At 43.8% G+C, this 21,240-nt stretch overlaps 1 protein-coding gene across 1 annotated transcript in view; it reads left to right on the plus strand.

Annotated features, from left to right (window-relative positions):
- The window catches only part of flt4 (fms related receptor tyrosine kinase 4), a 44,966-nt gene that overhangs the window by 10,539 nt on the left and 13,187 nt on the right, over positions 1–21,240 (plus strand). Inside the window, exons 2-14 of the mRNA XM_034597166.1 lie at positions 5,533–5,629; positions 7,372–7,646; positions 9,891–10,036; positions 10,162–10,327; positions 11,724–11,863; positions 11,937–12,108; positions 13,259–13,376; positions 13,518–13,702; positions 15,058–15,223; positions 16,977–17,112; positions 17,698–17,806; positions 18,948–19,307; positions 19,803–19,949. Coding sequence (XP_034453057.1) covers positions 5,533–5,629; positions 7,372–7,646; positions 9,891–10,036; positions 10,162–10,327; positions 11,724–11,863; positions 11,937–12,108; positions 13,259–13,376; positions 13,518–13,702; positions 15,058–15,223; positions 16,977–17,112; positions 17,698–17,806; positions 18,948–19,307; positions 19,803–19,949 — 2,217 coding nt within the window. The remainder of the gene's footprint in view (positions 1–5,532; positions 5,630–7,371; positions 7,647–9,890; positions 10,037–10,161; positions 10,328–11,723; positions 11,864–11,936; positions 12,109–13,258; positions 13,377–13,517; positions 13,703–15,057; positions 15,224–16,976; positions 17,113–17,697; positions 17,807–18,947; positions 19,308–19,802; positions 19,950–21,240) is intronic.

Here is a 21,240-nt window from a genome sequence, read left to right on the forward strand (position 1 = left end):
AAATGTCACAATCAGTTGCTCCCGACATTTTCCAGAACTTTTCCTGACAGTCCCCTAGGAAAGTTTCTGAGTGAGCCCATGTGAGAATACGCAGCGATCGAGAGGATGTTGATGGTGTTCTCGAACATGCCACGGACGCGAGACTGGAAGAAAACAAATATCTCTGGATGTCGATATGCTGTAAAGAAAAACACGGGATTTCCGCAGCTGAATTTCTATGCCATGTCCTGCCCTCCTGCGTGTGCTACCCAAGTGCCACCCCTCATCTGAATGACCCGGACAATCTCCAGCTGCGTTCTTCATTTGTGAAAGACAAGCTCTGGAAAAAGTCTGGACCCAGTTTTCCAGACATTCTCCAGAGTTCTGAAAAGAGCTGTATAATTTAAGTTTCTATCAAGTGACCTCCAGTGATCCCTGCTAAGTTTGAAAATCAATAACCAGTCTCTAATGAGCAGAGTCTGCAAATGTAGAATATATTAACATCCAATCAACATTTATTTAGTTTTGTCACAGTTACATTGTTAATGAGGAGTTAATGCAGTGTGCACTTTTCATGTCAATCTCCACTTATTACCAAGCAATGGTAACACTGCCACTGACAGAAATGAATCCAGACAAGCTGTTCGCCGTGATGAATTAAATCACTCATGGGCGTCTCAAGAGTTTACTATTGATTGGATTGATTTTCCAGTTCTTGCATATGAATCTAAAGCAGTGGCTCTATGTACAAATGGAAAAATTCATTACGGATGAGCCTCCATTGGAAATTTAACAGCAATAAGGATATAAACTGGTGTAAAGGAGCTAAAACCTGACCATCAATAAAGTAAACGAAAGAAAAACGGAACTGGAACTTGTTGTTGCCGCGCTGTGCGCAGAGGGCAGTCTTCTCAAACAGCAGCTCTGCTTTCTCACTGTCCACCTACTCGCTGTTGGTGCTGACTGGCCTCCGGCTCAGACTGCTGTGCAGGAACTGCGCTTCCAACAATATATGGAGACTGTCAATGATTTGACTTACTTCACTATCAAATGAGCAATAAGACAAATGAGCTATCGGAGTGATAACGGTCATAGCGATCTGTCATGAAGCGAGGCAGGAAAGGTCAAGGCAGAAAAATGTGTTTATTATCATGACAAGATACGTTATCAGCCACAAACTTGCATGAATTGATGTGTTTGGTTTTCTTTGGCATTCGCTTCACATCGCAGTGGTGTGTGCTTCTAATTATATTTCACAGAATGCAAACAGTTACTAATGGGATTATACCTTCTCGAACCATATATGTGGCTGACAGGCTGTCATGCCTTCATATCTGGTGTCTCGCACGGTGCACAAATCATGTAGCACATCCATATGGAAGATATTGACATTTGGCACCAGGCATTTTCATCAGTGTGAAACATGGGGAGAGAACTCGCAGCATCAAGGCTGAGAGCCTCCGACAGCATGCGAGGCGTAGAGGTGCCCTCTTCCCACCTCTCATCAATCTAGTGTCCAAACAGCAGATACATGGGCAGCTGTTTTGGCCCGCAGCCATGTGTAGCCCCGCGCACATTAAGTTATGACTTCGTGGCACCTCCCTCATCAGTTACGAGCACGCTACTTAGGATGACAAATGATGTATAAGAGACCCCAAAGTCTTGACAAGTAATGTGCCGCACATTAGCCTCAAACTCACCCTGCAAATAGACCGTGTCAGGAGTGCTGAGCTCGGAGTACACCGGCGCATTAGTCACGAACTGTATCAGTTTGAATGATCTATGAAATGTTTTCCTCAGCGTGACTTTGTGCTGGTGTAGGGACTTCTTTGCCCTCTCGTGTTTGACACCCGTGCTGCACTGTGATAGACACATCAGTCGATCCTATTGTGCGTTGGATTGATTGCATTTCAAAAAGCCAAACTATTGTCTTCCCTTCAAGGTTGAAATGCTTCTCTTGCAGGTTTTCCCCTCCCAAATACAAACATGTCGAAGTCTGTTCCCTCAGGGTTTGCCAGTCAGTCGTGAATAATAAAAAAAAAAAAACGTTTACAATTTGCTTTCTGTCTGTCAGGGTGCAATTCCTCAACAGATTGTGAGGGAAGCATCCATCATTGAGACTTAGCTGCAGTCAGGATTTAGCACCGAGCTCATCACTCTCAGTCTGGTACATTTTCCCATGATTCCCCCTGTTAGCTCTCAAAGATGTGTCCTTGGATTATATGTTTAAATTACAGTGTCTTTTTAAATAGTTCTTATTATTTGTTTGTAGAAAAATATAGAAGGTTATACAGGATCTGTGGAGGTGTTGTTATGCTATTACTGGAGGATGCCAAATTATAAAATTATCAATTACAAAACAGGTTATTTGACATAGCCTTAAAAATACGTGTTTTTTTCTGATCCACAGGATTACATAATTTTTTGCTTCATTACAAAACCATCAGAAACAAGGTTTTCTGATCTTTGGAAGGTGGCATAATCCCAAAATATTGGGTTTTCCGAAGTTTGCCATTTACAAAGAAGAAGAATGCAGCGGGAAATTGTGCGGGTTAGAGTTGAGTTCACAACAACAGGAAAATCCCCGGAAAGTTCAGACGAGTGGTGGCGTCTGGGTAGAGGTGTTGCATATCGACACTGGTGTTCAAATTGACATCTTCGTCTGCATCTTTAACCTATATGACACCCCTTTTTCATTCGGAGATATTTGTATGTTTTTGTTTATTTTCAGTTTTGCGTCATCAACACATTTTCCACCTGTATTCTCACATGGGCTCAATTTCCCCCAGATATTTCACTTAACTTCCTATTGCTGGCAGGAAAGGTTCCGGAATTTGACCAACTGACTTGGACATTTGCATTCTCACATACAGCTCCTCCGGAAAATGTCAAGAAAATGTCTGTAGTTCAGTGAAAGCAGCTTCTACTTCTCCTTAAAGATTCAACAGGATGCAAGGAGATGAACTCCCATGCTCTCCGTCTGTGTGAAAGAAAGCAGTGAACATGTGAGCTGTCCGGACACAAAAGACCTCTCTTGGGGTGGGTGGACAGGCTGTGTTTGTCTTCACAGCATTTCAGGTGTGAGGAGGAGTGGATGTGTTGTGTTGCAGCGGGGTGGTGATGGGACTGAAGCTGGAGGCAGGTTCACATCTGAGCCGAGACAATATGTCGGGGGAACTTTGCTTCTCCTCGGGGGTTATGAGTTATAGAATTGTGAAGGTTTAGGGAAGGAATAACCTGCTGTGAGCCAAGCTGGGAAAGATTCATCGACTGCCGCCACTTCCCACCGCCCAAACTCCTCAATATGTTTGTTTTGTATCAGTACGGCAATATTAGCTGTTGCACTTTCACTCAAGTCTTATTTTGTAGGTTGTATGTGGTTTTAAATAATAGTCGTTACATCTCTTTTAATCTCCGCACACAGATAGAAACAGATGGTGCTTGATGCTTTTGTTTCCTCAACTGTGATTCCCAGCAGAGATTAACAAGGCTTCAGGACGTGCACTGTTTTGCAGCAACTCTTTTTCTGTCATGTTTGTTGTTAGATGTGAGACATGTCACACGTGTTAATCTTTTTAACCAAAAACAAGTACGTTAGTTTTAGGACATACTTGTGTTTCGATTTGTGAAACATGTGGGAAACTACGATGATTGACCAAATTTGAGGAAATGTTGCGGCGGGTTGGACAACGTTCGGTCACAGGAAAAAGGTCGTACAGAATTCACATGGATTGGTTGAATTTGCGTTAATTGTTGTGATTGGGATATCACAACATCCTGTTGAAAGGTTTTAAATTGGGAAAATGCTCTTATCCACTTATCCTCATATCTAAACTCTCTACATAAACATTAAAGTGTGGAATCATGTTGCAGTGACTCCAGAAACTCAACAATGATCCTATCTACGAAATATGATTCATCCAGCACATAACACAATGCTTCAGTTTCATATGGATAAAAGAAATAAGATATAAAGTATATATGAGTTTAGAGTTGGTGGTGTGAGGCAGTTTCTCCTTGTTTAATTTTGATAAATTAAGCTTTCACCATCCATCCATTCATCTATCCACCCATCCATTATCTCTACCGCTTGTCCTGCAAGGGTCACAGGGGGGAAGCTGGAGCCAATCCCAGCTGACAATGGTCGAGAGGCAGGTCGTCATTAATAGTACAGTTTTATTGAAAACGTTTTATATAAATCAAAAGTAAACACATAGGATTTCATTCAAAACCAGGAGCAATGTAGAAGAATGCCATGCAGCAGACAAGTGGCCTGAGTACTGTCATACCACCAAGAATGGTCGGCCCTGTTTAATATCATTGTAGATCATTTAGAACTTACACAAAACAGGTTGAAGGACAAATCAAAGCTTTTTGATCTGACTTGCAGGGTAAAGGTTTGTGATAACCAGACTCTGCATATTGTCCCTTCAATTTATTCAAGACAACGTTCTTGAACCTTGAGTTTCTGTCTATTTGCAGTATTGGAGGAAACCCCAGGCCGATGAGTCTCCTTCCATTGGGACCAGCCTTTACTGTAAACATGATTATGAAAATATTTACATGAGAAGAGCGTTGCTCTATTGTGCTCCCTGGGCAGCAGGATGTGTCGGAGGAATGAGCTTTGTATACAAGACTTGCAGCTGTCCAGAACACTGGGTTTTGATTGGCACCAGGTCAGAGTGAACTGGCTCTTGCTGCTGTCTCGCCTGTATTACACATGCCTGAAGATGTGTGAGTCAATGATGTAAAAAACAATATTCTCTGTTGCATATGCCAACTGACCCCAAGCACTGTTTTTCTCTTTCTGCACAGGAGAGAATATTCATTGGAAGTGTGTAAAATATTGAATGTAGGCTTCCAGATGGTAATGTTGCTGTTCTGTATAATAATGATAATAATCCTGCTGGAAACGTACAGTGCATTAAATACTCCACACATGTCACCGTCACTTTCAGGACAAACACTACACTGAGTCTGTGATGGTGAAAAATGGTAATGGTTTGCTCTCATAAAGCAAGCCGCTGCACCCCCCCCCCCCAGTCTGTGCCCGGTGTGTTTTCATCTCTAATGATATCCAGGTGGGGTGTAGGTCACCTTTATATATGATAGACTGTAGGTGTGTTGTCTGACTGGGCTCTAATGGCACCCTAAGGGGACTCTGGGACGGTAATGACATTCTAGACCGGCCGTGTTAACCAAGCAGAAGTCAGTGAAGTGAATGCATTAGTTATGAATCAGGGGTAAATGTTCTTTGTAGCAGTTCCAGAGGAGGAGGCCGGGAGCTCGGAGCAGTGTCGCCTCATGAGTGGGCCATGACTTCTCTGTCTGGGTGTTCTCGTCGCCAGGGACCAGGCATTTTACCCGCTGTTTGCCTTCCAGCTTGTAAATGTAATGAACAACGTGCTATCTGAGCCGCTGTCGTGTCGGATTTCAGATTTCCGATGTGTTGCAGAGATTTGACAGCCTAACCAGCAGCTCTGTCAAAACCGCTAGGTCCTGAGCGACCCGTGTAATATGAATCTAATGCATTTGGTGTGTCCGCTCCCTCAGGTCTGGTGATTGGCTTTTCTATGACTCCACCCATCCTTGACAGCTCCAGAGGCGACTTAGTGATTCCAGTCTACGAAACGCTGACTATTACATGCAGGTAATGTATGTTTGTTTGTGTGTGTGTGTGAATTAAGAATGCTATAAAAGCAGATTTATAGTATATGCAGAACATTGCAGTGGCTGTGTGGGATTTATTACATTTGATCAAGCACAAATATGAGATACTTACATATTACACTTTCACATTTCATTTCACTGTATACTCATGCTCCATTGCAATTCAGAGAGAAATATTATCATTTTAAAAGTAATTGACAGATATAGTCACTGGTTATTTGCATGACCAAAGCTAATGCAATGTGATGCATTGCTATATAGACTAAGGTGTTATTTGACTTTTTTTTATGGTTTCACTTACTCGCCTTAAATAACAAGAAAAAAAACAAGCACATTTCGCAAATGATGATATTTTCTGACATTTAGTGAACAGATTAAACGTAATAATCAGACTTATTGGTAATGAAAATAACCACGAGTTGCAGCCCAATCTGAAATAGTAAGCCTCAAGCAACTGTAACAGTCAAAGGTTTTTTTTCCAGTCAAACAAACAAACCGAGGACTAGTGTGACCATCACAACATTGTTTTGGCCGATGTCCAACTTGTTGGCTGTTGGCTGCCGAGCACAAGAGGTTCACTTAACGGTCACTGGTGTCATTAATATCAAGGGTTTTCTGAATGTTACATACGGTACGTTTAAGTTACATGTTTAATGCAACTCTTTTACTCGTAAGTATTTTAAAGAGGATGTTACTGTTATTTTACTTCAGTAAAGGATCTGACTACTCCCTGCACCAGTGATTCCTCGATACTATTCGAGAATCTCTGTGTAGTCTGTCAAAACTGCATTTTGTCTTTGTGCTCTGATGGAAAATAGTCGCATGAATTATATTAATGGCATAATAACAGGTTTACTCGGAGGGATTTAAAATATGTACAATATTCAACACCCTAAAAACACCCACACACCAAAATACAAAAAAGACCATATTCTATAAGACGCACTGGGACGTTTCTTTCTAAAACAAAGCCAACGCTGATAATAACCAAGTCTCTGTGAGATATGAATTCACTCATAATAACCATCCTTTATCCTTATGAAATCTCTGCTCCGCTATCCACTGCCAAGATGTCATTCCACTAACCATTTTGTTTCTGTGCCACAAAAAAAAAAAGCTGTCTTTGGAAAGCTGTCGATACCTTTGGACTTCTCCCAACGCTTGTCTTAAATAATTGTTTGCATTTAAACCTCAAATTTTCACCAAGCCCGAGGATCTTCAGGGAAAGGAAGTCCGTTCCATTTTAGTCAATTAAGTCTTCCCAGTGAACAATTTTCCAAATTCTAGATAGATGGACGCTAATCACGAGGGCTAGAAAATAACCCACAGAATTCTTCCATTGTCCTCAGTGATTATTGCAGATATTTCCAGTCGTCACATTTTGGCACTGTCTGCAAAATGTGGACATTTGTTGTTGGCGGAGGCAGGTGGTGAAAGCACAGCTATCGGTTTTCAGGCTGCAATTACTCAATCTCGCTCATAGTGCCTCCAGGTTAACATGTCCACCCATAATTGCATTTATGTGGCACAGCACAAAACAAGCACAGACACACACACACACAAACTTTATTCTCAGCTGGTAGTGACATGAAACACATGATGCCTAGGATCTTTTAATTAAATGAAGATGATAAATAAATAAATAAATAAATAAACCTGTGGATGATGAGTTATGATCCTGACCCTGATTCTAATGTAAAATATGTTCAAAAATCTCCTCAGGGGACAGAGCACTCTGGCCTGGGCCTGGCCTGATCAGACCCTGGTGGGACAGGAGCTAACCGACCGGCAGGCCCTGCTGTCGACCCCCAGGGCCCCCGGGCAGAGGGTCGCGTTAGTCAGCGAGTGCCCGGGGCAGCCTGGACAGCCGTACTGCAAGAGGCTGGTCCTGAGCGGCGCATGGGGCAAAGACACGGGGTACTACCGCTGCTACTACAAGGATGTCAAGGCCATCATTGACGGCACCACCGCCGTCAGCGTGTACGTCTTCATCAGGGGTGAGCCGAACTCATGACTCACTCACCTTGCTGCTGAATGACTCATTTGAATTTGTGTCCTTTAGGAATGTTTCAATATTTCTCATGTTTTTAGATTTGACATAGTGTCAGGGTCCAGTGCATAAAATGTTTTCAGCGCAGAAAAATACATCTTTTTCTGTTGCTAGCACTGCAAGAAGGTCTACAGTTTGATTCCCAGCTCTTCCTGTGTGGAGTTTGCCATGTTCTCCCACGTTGTCCCTATGGGTTTTCTCCGGGAAGTGGTTCTGCTTCTGGTGTTAATTAGAGACTCTACATTAGGTGTCAACGTGGGCGTGAATAGTTGTGTGTCTCTGTTTGTTGGACCTGGCCTGGGAGTCCCTCGCTTCTCTCCCATTGGCAGCTGGGATTGGCTCCAGCCTCCCTCTCGACCCTCGAAGGATAAGCAGTATGGACGATGGACGGATCATTTTATCCAGCTGTGTCATTCCCATGTCCGAACTTGTTCTGTGTTTAATGAGAAGGTGTTTAATCAGCTGCTTGTGCTGGTCTGCAGCTCTTTGGCTTGGCTATGTGGACCATTTAGTCTTTTCCTTGGGAGCCTCACAAGAAAACCATAGCGCTCCTACCGAGACACATCTCCTGTTTGAATATGACTTCAATATCAAAGCCACCCGTGCGTTATTAGAAGTGCAAGTTGTTGACTTTGCCGCAGCAGCACCCTGGAAGCTCGCCGGAGCAATGTTTCGGAAATTAGAGATGTAAAGCCTCTGATAAAGGTAGGAATGAGCAGTTCATTCACTTTCTCTAATTAGAGAAAGGATATAATATTCATATATAAATTTTGAAACGTAGCAGCATCGCTCTCTCTTTTAACCCACCTTCTCATCGGGCTTTTCATGTGATTTGCGATATCGTCAAATCTGATTAGACCTGCACAATAGTACGACACCCCGTGGTTTCACGGGCAGCATATTCGCTTTTCCTTAATTTGTTTGATTGTGCTGTCGAAGACAAGTAGATGGAGGTGTGGATAGAGAGACTGATGGTTGTCATGTTTCCAGCTGACCGATCCACTCATGTGAAACGGCTGTTTATCCCTGCTGACAAGGTGCCAAAACAGTTTCCACAGATCTAACCAGGGGGCTGATCAGAAGCAGATGAGATTGCGGCCGTAAATTAGGCCCAGTGTGTGGGGAGATGAGAAGGGCCGCATGTGGATTCAGTTAGACGGGCAGACCTTGACCCTTTACCCCGTGTGTGCTCTGAACACTCAAACACACATGTGAATGTAGAGCAATGCACTAATGTGCTGCAAGTTTATATTGGCTGGCATGCACGCACACAGGCAGATGCAAAATATATAAACACTCCCTCTTACACATTTTCACCTACACACACACACACACACACACACACACACACACACACACACACACACACACACACACACTCATATACCTCATACTCTGCAGACTCGTCTTGCCCCGGGTTGGATCTCTCCTCTTCTGAGAGCAATTGCAGTCAAATATCAAATACTTCCAGCGATTTATTGTGAAAAACGTACACTGTGAGGGGTTGTGTATTATTTCTATTACCTGCTCATATTGAGGTCGCCGCTGGGCATAAATATAATCCTCTCGATAAGACCCTTTGTACGCCCCCAATACAGCAGCTTGAAATGATGCAGAAAGAAAGTGTGAGAATAAGAGAGGGCTTATCGGAACAAAAGCAGGAAAAGTAGAAGAAGAAGTGAGCAGGTTGTAGTCGTACAAAAGTTGCTGCCAGTGACAGGAAAGCCTGGGAGATAAGCATTTTAACAGAGTGCGCTCATGCTGTGGGAATATTGAGGTTTTGTAATGATAACAGATGCAATGTAAATCGCTGACAGTGTCTGTGATGTTTATCAAAAAGCCCTGCGTGACAGTAGCTGTGAGTCTCCGACGATAAAATGAGAGACATCAAGGTCTTAAAGGATGAAACACAGGAGAGATATTTCCCAGCAGCAGACATCTCGGAGGATTAAACCCCTCGGCTGTCTGTTTCTCAGCTGACACGTAATAGCGGCTCCTAATGCTATTTACTGTGTGAGGACAGAGTGAGCGGCGGCATTACATGGTAATCATGATAAAGTCCATGTCGTGCGTGTCATTATCGAGCTGTGAGAGATCTGTCTGTCCGTTTATGAAGTTAACTCTGTGATAGCCGCCATTGTCCCGGCTGCCGTCAGGGTTAACATCTCCCTGTCTCTGTATCTGCATCCAGACCCAGAGAACCCCTTCCTCAGGCGGAGCAGCAACGTCGATGGCCTAGCAAGTGACCTGGAGACCATTTTGATCACCCGCTTCCACACGCACGTCACAGTGCCGTGTCTGGTCACGGTGCCGGATCTGAACGTCACTCTCCACGCGGTTTGTCCAGCACCACAGATTCCTCTTTGTTTTTCTCCAGCTGAATCTGTCAAGTTGAGATTTAATTCACGATTTGAACCCATGCAATTTCTTTTATTTAAATGTCTGTACGTGTATCATTTCAGTATCCCATGCCTCTAGAGACGAGCGGGACGACGTGGGACAACAAGCGGGGCTTGTCCATTCCCAAACACATCATAGACAGTACGCAGTTGCTCATTGGAGTCTTGTGTGTCGCTACTCTGGGTGGCAAAAGTTTTCAATCGACCAACTACCTGATCCACCGTGCAGGTACAAAAACACTATTTTTACAAGGTTCAGACTCCTGTGGTATTTCAGTCAAATATGGAAAATTATAAAAACCTTAAAGATATAATTTGTAACAATTCTTCATTAAAATGGCAAAAAAACGACTAGAATCGTTATAGATTTTTGTCGCCTTTTAGCAAGCTCATATCTGCTTTACCCGTTACTTTGCCCGACTCCTGAGGATCAAATGACGTGTGACAAACTCATTTTCCGGAGTTTATCCGGCCAGTCTCCTAGTATATAAAGTCCACAGAATGTCCGGAGGAGCCGATGTGAAAACACAGCAGGAGATCCCCCACAGGATTCACTGTGACTGAGGGGTGTGTTGAATGAACTTTCCAACACACAACAGACCCAAAGATTTAACCGACTAAAGAACACAAATCTCTCCTGAACACTGCAGGGATTTCTGTGTTGTTGTGAATGCATCGGAGCGGAGAATCTCCTTCTGTGTTGTTCATATGTTGAAGGGAAACTCTAAAGAAAGTCCCGACCCAAGTCTGTGGACATCCTCTGGAGTTCATGTACTGCACATATTGTAAGTTTAACTTAAGCAGCTACAAAAACACATGTGACCCAGAACTGTAGATTTAAGGTGGTGCCCTTATTGAAAGAGGCTTACTTGTCTACAGCGTCTACATAACTCTGCATGGCAGTCCCTAAGCCAATTACACCTTAACGTTGTCAATTTGAAGAATTTTACTTCATCTTATCAATTCCTTAAACTTTTCATGTGATGACGAAAGAAGAAAAGAAAAGAAAAATCAAGAGGAAGGAAAGGAAGAGACGTCGAGACATAATTAAATTGTAGGAAATTAAGATGATGAGATGAGGTTTTTACGTCTCGCTGGGAGTGACCTCTGTGTGAGATCAGTCACGTCTCACTTTAGACGGCCAAAGGACACACATACCCTCCGCTGCTGACCAAAATTAACAGCTACATCAGACAGAGGAGAAACTGAGAGCGAGGTTTCACTCAGAAAAATGAATGGAGCATTTGAACAACACAGTCGGCTGCACGGACTCCACCAGCGTGTGTCCAGTGACTGCAAAGATAGGTGGCCTGAATATCAGACACCTTGGCTCTGCTTTGTTAGCTCTTAGCTTTTCTCTCTTAACTTGAGGCTTTGCTGTATTCCACTTTAATTTCGCTCACTAATATACAGCATGCCACATGAATGGAAACAGTCTGAGCTTGTGACAGACGACTTTTTTTTATGGTGGGATGGCTCCTGTGGTCCAAAGGAAAGTCATTTCCTCTGGTCGAGCGAGGAAGGAAAAACTGCTGACGATGTCGCCATGACCTCTCTCACTGTCCTCCTCCCTCTGCCCCTCTGTTTCTCCCTCACCCTTTTTTCTTTTTCTCACCCCCGGACAGGAACTGAGATTTATGATGTCAAGCTGTTTCCTGAGGACCCAGTGAAGCTGATAGTGGGGGAGGCCCTCACCCTGAACTGCACAGCAATGGTGGAGTTCGACACAGGGGTGAACATTGAGTGGTCGTACCCCGGCAAACAGGTACGTAGCAGCCAAGGTCGTTTGTCTGAAGTTAACGAAAACCTACGTTTCAGAGTCTCTTTCTTCTCGCCAGAAAAACAGTTGGGTGGACCCGAAGCCCTATCGTGAAGCTCTGTCTCAGGCCACAGAGGTTGTCAGCATCCTGACCATCCACAGCGTGAATGTCACAGACACCGGCCCGTACATCTGCAACGCCACCAGCATGGGCGGATCTCAAAACCAACAAACTCAGGTCATTGTTCACGGTAAGAACTGGCTCTGAAGCGTGCACATTTACCACCTGGCCCTTTATTTCACATCAGCCTGTAGGCCCAAATGTCATATTAGCCATGGGTATCAGTAAATAGATATTAGCCAGTGAGACGGTACAGCAGGGCTTTGACCTAAATGCTTAAAGGTTACAATATGCTAACATGCTAACATTAAGTAGGTATAATGCTTATGATGTTTTTCATGTATACTTTTGTTCATTATAGAACTAAACACAAAGAGCAAACAAAAATATTACTTTAGTCTTCATGAGTCGTTTGAGCTTCCTGGATATCTTCAATTTCAATGTAATGTGGTGACATTGACCAGAGATGCGTCTCACTTCCTCCCACTATCCCGAAATGAAGCTCAAATATCCCATGTATACGAACACAGCCATCTTGTGCATCTGGAGCCAGTCTGTGCAGTAGTGACCCGGGTTATGGAGCAACAGTAGTGAGGTCCTGCCAATACCGTCACTCGAGCAGTCAGTCTCAAATCAAATCGTTTACCAGAAAAATGAACATATGCGTGATAAGGACTACCTAAAATGACAGAAGCCCTCTTCGCAAAATGTATTTGAAGACTTTTTTTCTTTGGTCCATGTCCAATCCTCTAACATGGAGGAGGTCAGACCGAAACTGCAGCCAGCCACCAGGGGGTGATTGAAATGCTTTATCTTCACTTTCGGGACCCAGTCATGACGTCCATCTTTATATACAGTCTATTCCCCAGGCCAACACTGCCACCCTACAGAGCTAGCATGGTGAAAAACGTATTAAAGAAGACCTGTGTTACTTGCTGAACAATTACTGGTGAATACTTAAATTCGGTTTAACAATAACACAGAGTAACAGTCTTTGTTACCATTAGTCTACGTAACAACTACTACTACTACCTTCAGAGCAGTGAATTGAGCAGTGGGCTTTGCTTTAACTTTTCATTTGTATGAAGAAAAATAATCTTTCTGGATATTTCTATTCACGTTTTGGACAAATACTTGTTTTAGTGCCTTACCCTGAGTCACCACCCTTTGCAAATGTAGAAAGTTTATACATAATAGGTTTTCAGTGGAGTGTTAAGCTTTGATATTCAGACTTGAAGCAATACCGACTTCATAAAACATGTGAATGTATCTTCCTCCAGAAAGGCCATTTATTGACCTCGACTACAGGAGTGGCCCCGTGGTGGAAGTAACCGCCGGCCAGAAGTCATTCAAATTACAAGTCAACGTGTCTGCCTACCCAACGCCTGAAACACAATGGTAAGATAAGTCCGTCTGGTGAATCCATTAAATGTTATGGGCCAATTCAAAAAGCATAATTAGGCCTCCCATAGCTGAGGTTTCCATTTTAATTCAGGGCAAAGCACCTCAGCAGGAGTGTGTGTGTGTGTGTGTGTCCAGGTATAAAGATGGAAAGCTGATGAACCATCGCCCAGAGTTTAAGATGAAGAGGATGAGGATTCACCTGAACCATGCTTTGGAGATTAAAGAAGTTTGTCAGGAGGATTCCGGGATCTATATGGTGGTGCTGAAAAATCCCGCTGCTGCGCTGGAGAGGAGGCTCAACATCACGCTTGTCGTCAACGGTAACTAGTGTGTCAGTCTGACTCACGCCATTTGTTCTGTGTGCAGTAATTGTGCAACAAATAACTTTCCTGTCACAAAACAGTTCAGGGCAAGGCACATATTTTGGAGTTGTTACAAACACAGTAATGAAGGTGTTGTGGTAAGTGCTTGACTTTAAACATAAAGGTATCATCCTGATGTTCTGTTGTGAGGTTTGGAATCTTTTTTTGTCAGGAAAAAAGCTTCAGTAAACAAAAGATAGAGAAAAGATTGATGGTGACAGATTCAATTGTAATGGGCCCTGTTGATTTTACTGTTGTTCCCACTTAGTAGTCAATGTAAAAAACTGTTTTGCAGACATTTCAGGTATTTGGTCAAAATATGCACAAGCATGTTGGTTTAATCTGTTGTTCTCTTGTGCAGTAGTCATTATAGTTTTCAGACATTCAGGCTACATCCACACTAATATGTTGTATTTTCAAAATGCATCATTGTTGTTACATTCACACCTGGTGTCCACACAGTATTATGCAGCATTTTAAACGTTTTGCAGCATTTTAAACTTTTGCTGTCCTGGCTCCTAAATGGTGGAACGAGCTCCCCATTGACATCAGGGCAGCAGAAAGTCGACACATCTTCTGCCGCAGGCTAAAGACACATCTCTTCTGACTGCACCTTGGTTAAGAAGATGATGTTTAAAAAACCACCATCAGCTCTGGTGTTTATATTATATAAAATAAAATAAAATGAAGTTTAGTTGTACTTAACTGAAGCACTTGTAGTTTGGCTTTTTTGATACAAATTGTACTTACTTGATTCTTGCTGTTCTGGGTTTGTACCCTCATGGTTGAAAGCACCTATTGTAAGTCGCTTTGGATAAAAGCGTCAGCTAAATGAAATGTAATGTAGTGGAAACGGTGCCTGCCCGTTTTAGTTTGATGATGCAGTCACTTGCATTTGCTCCCTGACTGGGTCAGATCAGTCATGACTCAACCACTAGCTGATGTATTGTGCATAAGAGATTTGCCTTATCATTGTTCTGAGAAAATAAATCCTCGCACTTGCTTTCTACCATTGCTGTTTCTCGTTTGTAGTGTTTTCTGCAAATAAGCAACCAACTGCAAATGGTCATGTGATTTGCATTTTCAGGTGTGTTAGTTTACTTCTGATAAAGAGCTACTTCACTCATCTGGATTTTTCATTTTGAAACTTATTTGTATGGATGTAGCCTCAGACCTATGAGTGGAAGTAACGGGACTGATAACTTGTGGAGGTTGTTGTCCTGTTCTGGTCTGTGTCAACATACTGTACACTGGGACAGGTCAATGACCCTAAATATCACATGGAGGAATTAAATGCATCTCCTCTTCCCTAGTGCCCCCACAGATCCATGAGAAAGAGGTGGCAGAGCCGTCCAGTCCGTACCCGAGTGGCAGCAGCCAGACTCTGACATGCACCGCCTATGGTCTCCCAGCTCCCAACATCAGCTGGCAGTGGAGGGCCTGGGGCCCATGTGTTCTCAACAGCACCCGAAGCCGACTGTAAGAACAACTTCTCTCACACTCAAAACTCAGGACAGATTTCTTTCTATTAGGAAACTTTTTATAACCAACATGGGAGCAGGTAAGGTTTGATCGAGTGGGATGCAGTGTGTGAAGCGTTATGTGAGAACCAAATAACAAGAAGTCGTCAGCATGAAATTAGTGGCTCAGTGGAGACGAAAGGGAAGGGATGTGGAAGATAGAGCTGGTGGAGAAAGAGAAGTGGAGGTGGATGAAAAAAAGCAAAGATGAAGAGAAAGGTGGAGAAGTAAATCGATGTCGAACCTGTTGCACATAAAGTAATAATGTGCCGGTTTGATCTGCCACTCTCTGACATACATACAAATAAGGTGCTCTCTCTCTCTCTCACACACATACACACACCCACAAAAGCCCCCTGGCTTTTTCACTCCCCTTTTTCCATCACTGCTGAATCCCACAAGATGATATAATGGATTATCTCGACGAGCAATATAAAATAGATTTCAGTTATTTTCTTTAAGGTCTAGTGTTGTGGCCATTGTCTACCGGCACTGTGAATATCCTTCGAATATTCACCTGCCTCCTCCATCTTCCTTCAAAAGGCTAAATTTCTTAAGTTATTGTTGTTTCCTTGACCTTTCCATATGGGCAAACATCACCACAGCGCCCGCCCTGTCCTCATAGACGGTACACACTGAAACACACAGCAGCGTCAGGCTGGGCTCAACTCCGGCTCCTTTCCAGTTCGTGATCTGTCTGTGCTCGGTACATCTCATATGACATTTCGTGGGCGCTGACTGATGCTCGGCTGTGTTGACCTTTTCTAGTGCATGAGAATCAAAGTCTTTTTTTATTTGATGGTCAAACATGTAGTGAAGGACTTTCAAACAAATCCGTCTGGGGTGAACAGCAGCCTGTTTAATGCACCACACATAGGCTGCATATCAAGATGGACGAACCGTCTTCACTTCCTCCCACTCATTTTGCTTTTACACTGATTAATATACGGAACTCTTTGTTGAGAAAAGTTTTAAAACATCACATTTACAGACTCTAGGGTCACACTTGGAAGCTCAGAGACAGATATGACTACAGATGATATTGGCTAAAGCATCATCTGGTCCAAAGGTGGATAGCATTACAGCTCCCCAAAAATGAAACCAGTTGATTGCCCCCTGGTGGCTGGCTGCAGTTTAAGTCATGAACCCCAGTTCCTCCGTGTTAGTGGATGGGACTTAAGCTAAACTAAATCAAATAAACTAGGTCAAATGTTAAATACATTTTTATCAAACATAGTTTCTGACATTCAATTTTTCTGACATTCAATTTTCATTTATATGGTTAATGAATTTGAGTTATTTATGGATAATACCTACGGCTTGTAAACTATGAAGCGAGTAAATGAAACTGACCCTGGCCTCCCAATAGACCTGAGCTATGCCTTTAGGAGAAAAATGTGAAACAACATTTCATTTCATGTTTCATTAGCTCTGCTGTGATGCTCCCACTGAGGATCTTCATAATAACAGTTGATACTGTAGTTTTTTCCATTAGTTGCCAGGGCACAGCATAATTGCCTTGGCTTTGGGTCGTGAGCTGATGCAGGGTTGTGAAATGCAATTCAGAGAGTGGCGGAAAAATTGTTTTCTCATAAAACCCCAGGATGTCTGGTGTGATGTGCTTCTGAATTCTCCCCCTCTGCCCGCTCTCTGCTGTGCATGTCGATGAGGGGACATGTCACGAGTGTGTCTCCGTTTCCCTATCTCTCCAGGGTCCGACGAGACAGGAAGGGCCGGAGTGACGGGATCGCCGACTGTCAGAACTGGCAGGACATTAACTCGGAAAACGCAATGAATGAAATCGAGGCTATTGAAACGTCCGTGGAAGTGGTGGATGGGCGAGAAAAGGTTCATCGCGGCCATTTGATTGTCTCTGTTACTTTTTATTTGAGTATTCAAACATTAATAATATCAGAATATGAATGTATGATCGTAGGATGTGCATTTCTGTAAAAGAATGACAGAATGTGATCAGGGCACAATCTGGATAAAAATATATTTTATGTAAGTGGACTCATCCGTGAACTGTGATGTTTTTATGTAAGCGTCCCAAATTCTGAGCTCCATAACAAAATTTGTCAATCAAGAGCCATTTCCACAGTAGAAATATTTAGAACAGTCTTCCTCTGCAGACTTCCTGTGGGGACTGGTTCTAAACACACCCAGACACACGTGCAATACACATGCCTGCCAAATTACCACATGAGGACATACACACACACACACACATATACACACACACACACACACACACACACAAGCCCTGATGTTTTTTCAGTCACACCTGAATGAGTTCGCTTCTCGTCAGCACAAAATATATTTTCCGTGTCAGCTTACAAAGAATTACACGACAGCCGACCGTTCTTCCTTTTTTAAACATGCGTGTTCCTTCCAGATGAATTAAAATCTCATCCACCCTCTGTCACCCCGCAGATAGTGAGCAGGCTTCAGATCCGCAACGCCAGCGTCTCCGTCATGTACAAGTGCTCTGCCGAGAACAGAGTCGGCAAGGACGAGCGGCTGATCTACTTCTATGTGACCAGTGAGTGTGCCGGGGCTCCCTCAAAGCCCCCTCTAATGCATTTATATGTCTAGGGTCTGAAATATCTGCCTACACCCACAATACAATGGAGGTGAATTCCTGGAGCTCACAGCATTAGAAAATTAGATTCAAACATATTCAGACCCAACATTACTTGTAGTTTCCCCAATAGGACATGTATTGATTATTGAATAAGCCCAGATGCTGCAGCCCGAGCTAAAAAAACCCTCTACCACTGCTCCAGGTAAAACTAGAACTAGAAGGTTTTTTTATTTAGTCTATATTCATGAAAAAAATTAAATCTCTCCAACAGCAGAGTTTTGAACTTTGAAGGTTAATATACTTCAGTATCAGAAAAAACATGAAAATCACTGTGATTAATGTTGTTGGGGCTGCGGTAGTTGGCATCTCTGCCCCCGCTAAAGAAATAATGGCTCACAGTGAGGTTGGTGTGCAGGTTACCCAGAGTAACAGGGACTCTGCAATGTAATTATTGTTTCCTCTGCCAAGGAGGTTATGTTTTCACCCCCGTCCATTTGTTTTTCGGTTCAATCCTGATCAGAGGTGGAGATGCAGGAATGTTTTTTCAGTTGCTTTAACATTGTAAAATGGGGCATTTTTCAGCAAAGAAAGATTCATGGATCTTGATGAATAAAATCAGGCGTGTGTTAAGGGGATTCCTGGTTCGGGTGTTGTTTGCATGTTCTCCCTGTGCATGTATTGGTTTTCTCTGGGTACCAGATTGAGTTTAGGTTGATTGGAGACTCTAAATTGACCGTAGGTGTGAATGGTTGTCTCTGTATGTCGGCCCTGTGATACACTGGTGACCTGTCCAGGATCTAACCCACCAATTTAAATCTAATGTGTGCCATTGTCGTGTTGAGATTTTTAAATGCCATTTTCCACTGCTCTGAGCACCACAAACAAATATTTCATATGCTTTTTATTCCATTAGATTGCAGGGAGAGATCTCAAGGTGAGAATAGGAAACCCTTAGTACCTGCATGGCTAGCACCCGCTGATGTAGGGGGAGGTGTTGAAGCAACACTTTAGGAAATACCTGCCATGAATGTCCAGTGCACATGCTCTTAGTTGTAAGTTTACCTAACTGTTTCACCTGCCCTTCTCTCTATGTTCAAAGCCATCCCCGAGGGCTTCAGCATGGACATCCAGCCCTCAGAGAACCCCCTGGAGCAGGAGAAAGTGTCCCTGTGCTGCAGCGCTGACAATTACACCTACGAGCAGCTGCAGTGGTACCGCCTCGACCCCCAGGCCCTGCAGGACGAGCAGGGCAAGCCCCAGGAGCTGGACTGCAGGAGCGTGTATCTCTATGCCGACACACTTGACGGCCAGCTCTCCTTCCAGGAGCCCTCCAACAGCTGGGTCCTGGACTTCACCATCCCCTCCGTGCAGCTGCCAGATGAGGGTCATTATGTGTGCGAGGCTCAGAGCCGGCGCAGCGGGGAGAAACAGTGCCTCTTCAGATACATCTCTGTCAAAGGTTAGAGATAAAAGAGACGAACGCCCCAGACACAGACACACACATGGAGAACAGTCACTCTGACAGCAGCTAATTATAGAGAAAAGCTCAAAAGTCTCACAGAGGAGCTGAGGCTGAAATGTTGTCGGCTCTAAAATACACTCAGTCACAAGAGAAGTGCCCACGCAGCCCCAAACCCATGTCCACACATAATGGAGAGAGAGACCACCTAGTGTTTGCGCAGCCTCAATATGGAATAGCAGAAAACAGGGCTGAGAGGCTGTAGGGTCAAAACGCACAACACAATCCATTTTTCATTCATGTTGTGTTTTAAAAGCTCACATCAGTGCCTGAAGCGTAGATGTAGATTTTAAATGGATTTTGTGACTCTTGCTCTTTCATCAGTCCTGCGAGGTCCATCTGTAAATATCACATACATACGAGTCAGTGAGTTGATGTCCCTCTTCCCTCCCCCTGCTCCATCTCTGTCTTTTTGGCCCCTTCCTCTCACTGTAGCCCTGGAGGCCCCTCGGTACAAGCGCAGCCTCACCAACCAGACGGTGAACGTGACCGAGTCCCTGCGGATGGAGTGCGACGCAGAGGGCAGACCCCTGCCCCGCCTCTCCTGGTTCAAGGACAACCAGCCTCTCCACCAAATGTCAGGTTCGTGAATACACCTACACAGGTGACACATGCGTTTACACAACAGTGCAGCCGCCCACCTGCCAACCCAGCAGGCGCACACACACACACACACACACACACACACACACACACACACACGCACACATGCTGATCTTAAAGTTTGGCCCTCGGGTTCTTGATTTAGCAGAACTCGTATCCACCCATCGGGTTTTTGTGTTCAGGTCAGTTCCCAGTTATCAGATTGAAGAACAGATGTTTAATAAAACAATAAACGCTTCAAATTAAGATACCGACAGGTTTTGGACGTTGCCATATTTCTTTTTTGTTATAATTCCATCATGATAAATGGCAATCAATACACACACACACACACACACACACACACACACACACACACACACACACACACACACACACTCTCTCTCTCTCTCTTGTACTCCTACCTTAGTCAGGACACCCATTGGCATAATAATCACGGCTGCAGTTCAAATACACAAATACAAGTCAGAGATTGGACTGAAATCACAAACTTGAACAACTCACTCCCCAGATCCAACCTGAGCGACCTGAGCCTGAGAGTCAGAGATATGATTTGGTGTGTATGTGATATGGGGATGGAAAGCTATTGACTGATGTACGATGGCCAGTGCATTTCAACTGCCCAGTCAGACGACAAGGCAGGAGGAGTCATTAGGATAACTTAATACTCCCCAGCCGTTATCCTAACCCGAGCCGTAATCTAATTCTAACTAAGACTTAACCCTCAAACTGCTTTTTGAAAATGTCCTCACTCTGTAAAGGTCTTCAATCAAAATGGTCCCCACAAAGATAGAATGAGAAGCACACACACACACACACAAACATAGATACACAACCACCCACTAACTCACCCACACATTCTTACTGTTGATACAACATGTCATGCAGAACCAGTGACATGAATACATGTGCGGCTGTGTTTGCTGCAGATGTTCACACACACACACACACACACACACACACACACACACACATAAAATCCCTGCAGGCCGATGGATACGGCTCATTAGCTTTCTCTGTGTGCGACTCCTCTTAACATCTGAAGGAGCCGAGGAGGGGGTGAGTGGGGGAGGAGAGGTGGTCAGTATGGGTGTGAGTGACAGCTGTTGCTTTAGGACGTGTGGAATGACGAGTGGGACGGGGGGGATTATAAATGAGAACTGTCGTGACGTCCAGAGGTGTGACAAGAATTTTAGAAACGGCGCTGAAAATCTTGCTGAATTTATGATGTGAAAGGTAAAAGGGGTGGCAGCCAGTCACAGCGCATTGA

The sequence above is a fragment of the Hippoglossus hippoglossus genome, chromosome 10, assembly GCF_009819705.1.
Source record: "Hippoglossus hippoglossus isolate fHipHip1 chromosome 10, fHipHip1.pri, whole genome shotgun sequence".
Classification (NCBI taxonomy): Eukaryota; Metazoa; Chordata; class Actinopteri; order Pleuronectiformes; family Pleuronectidae; genus Hippoglossus; species Hippoglossus hippoglossus.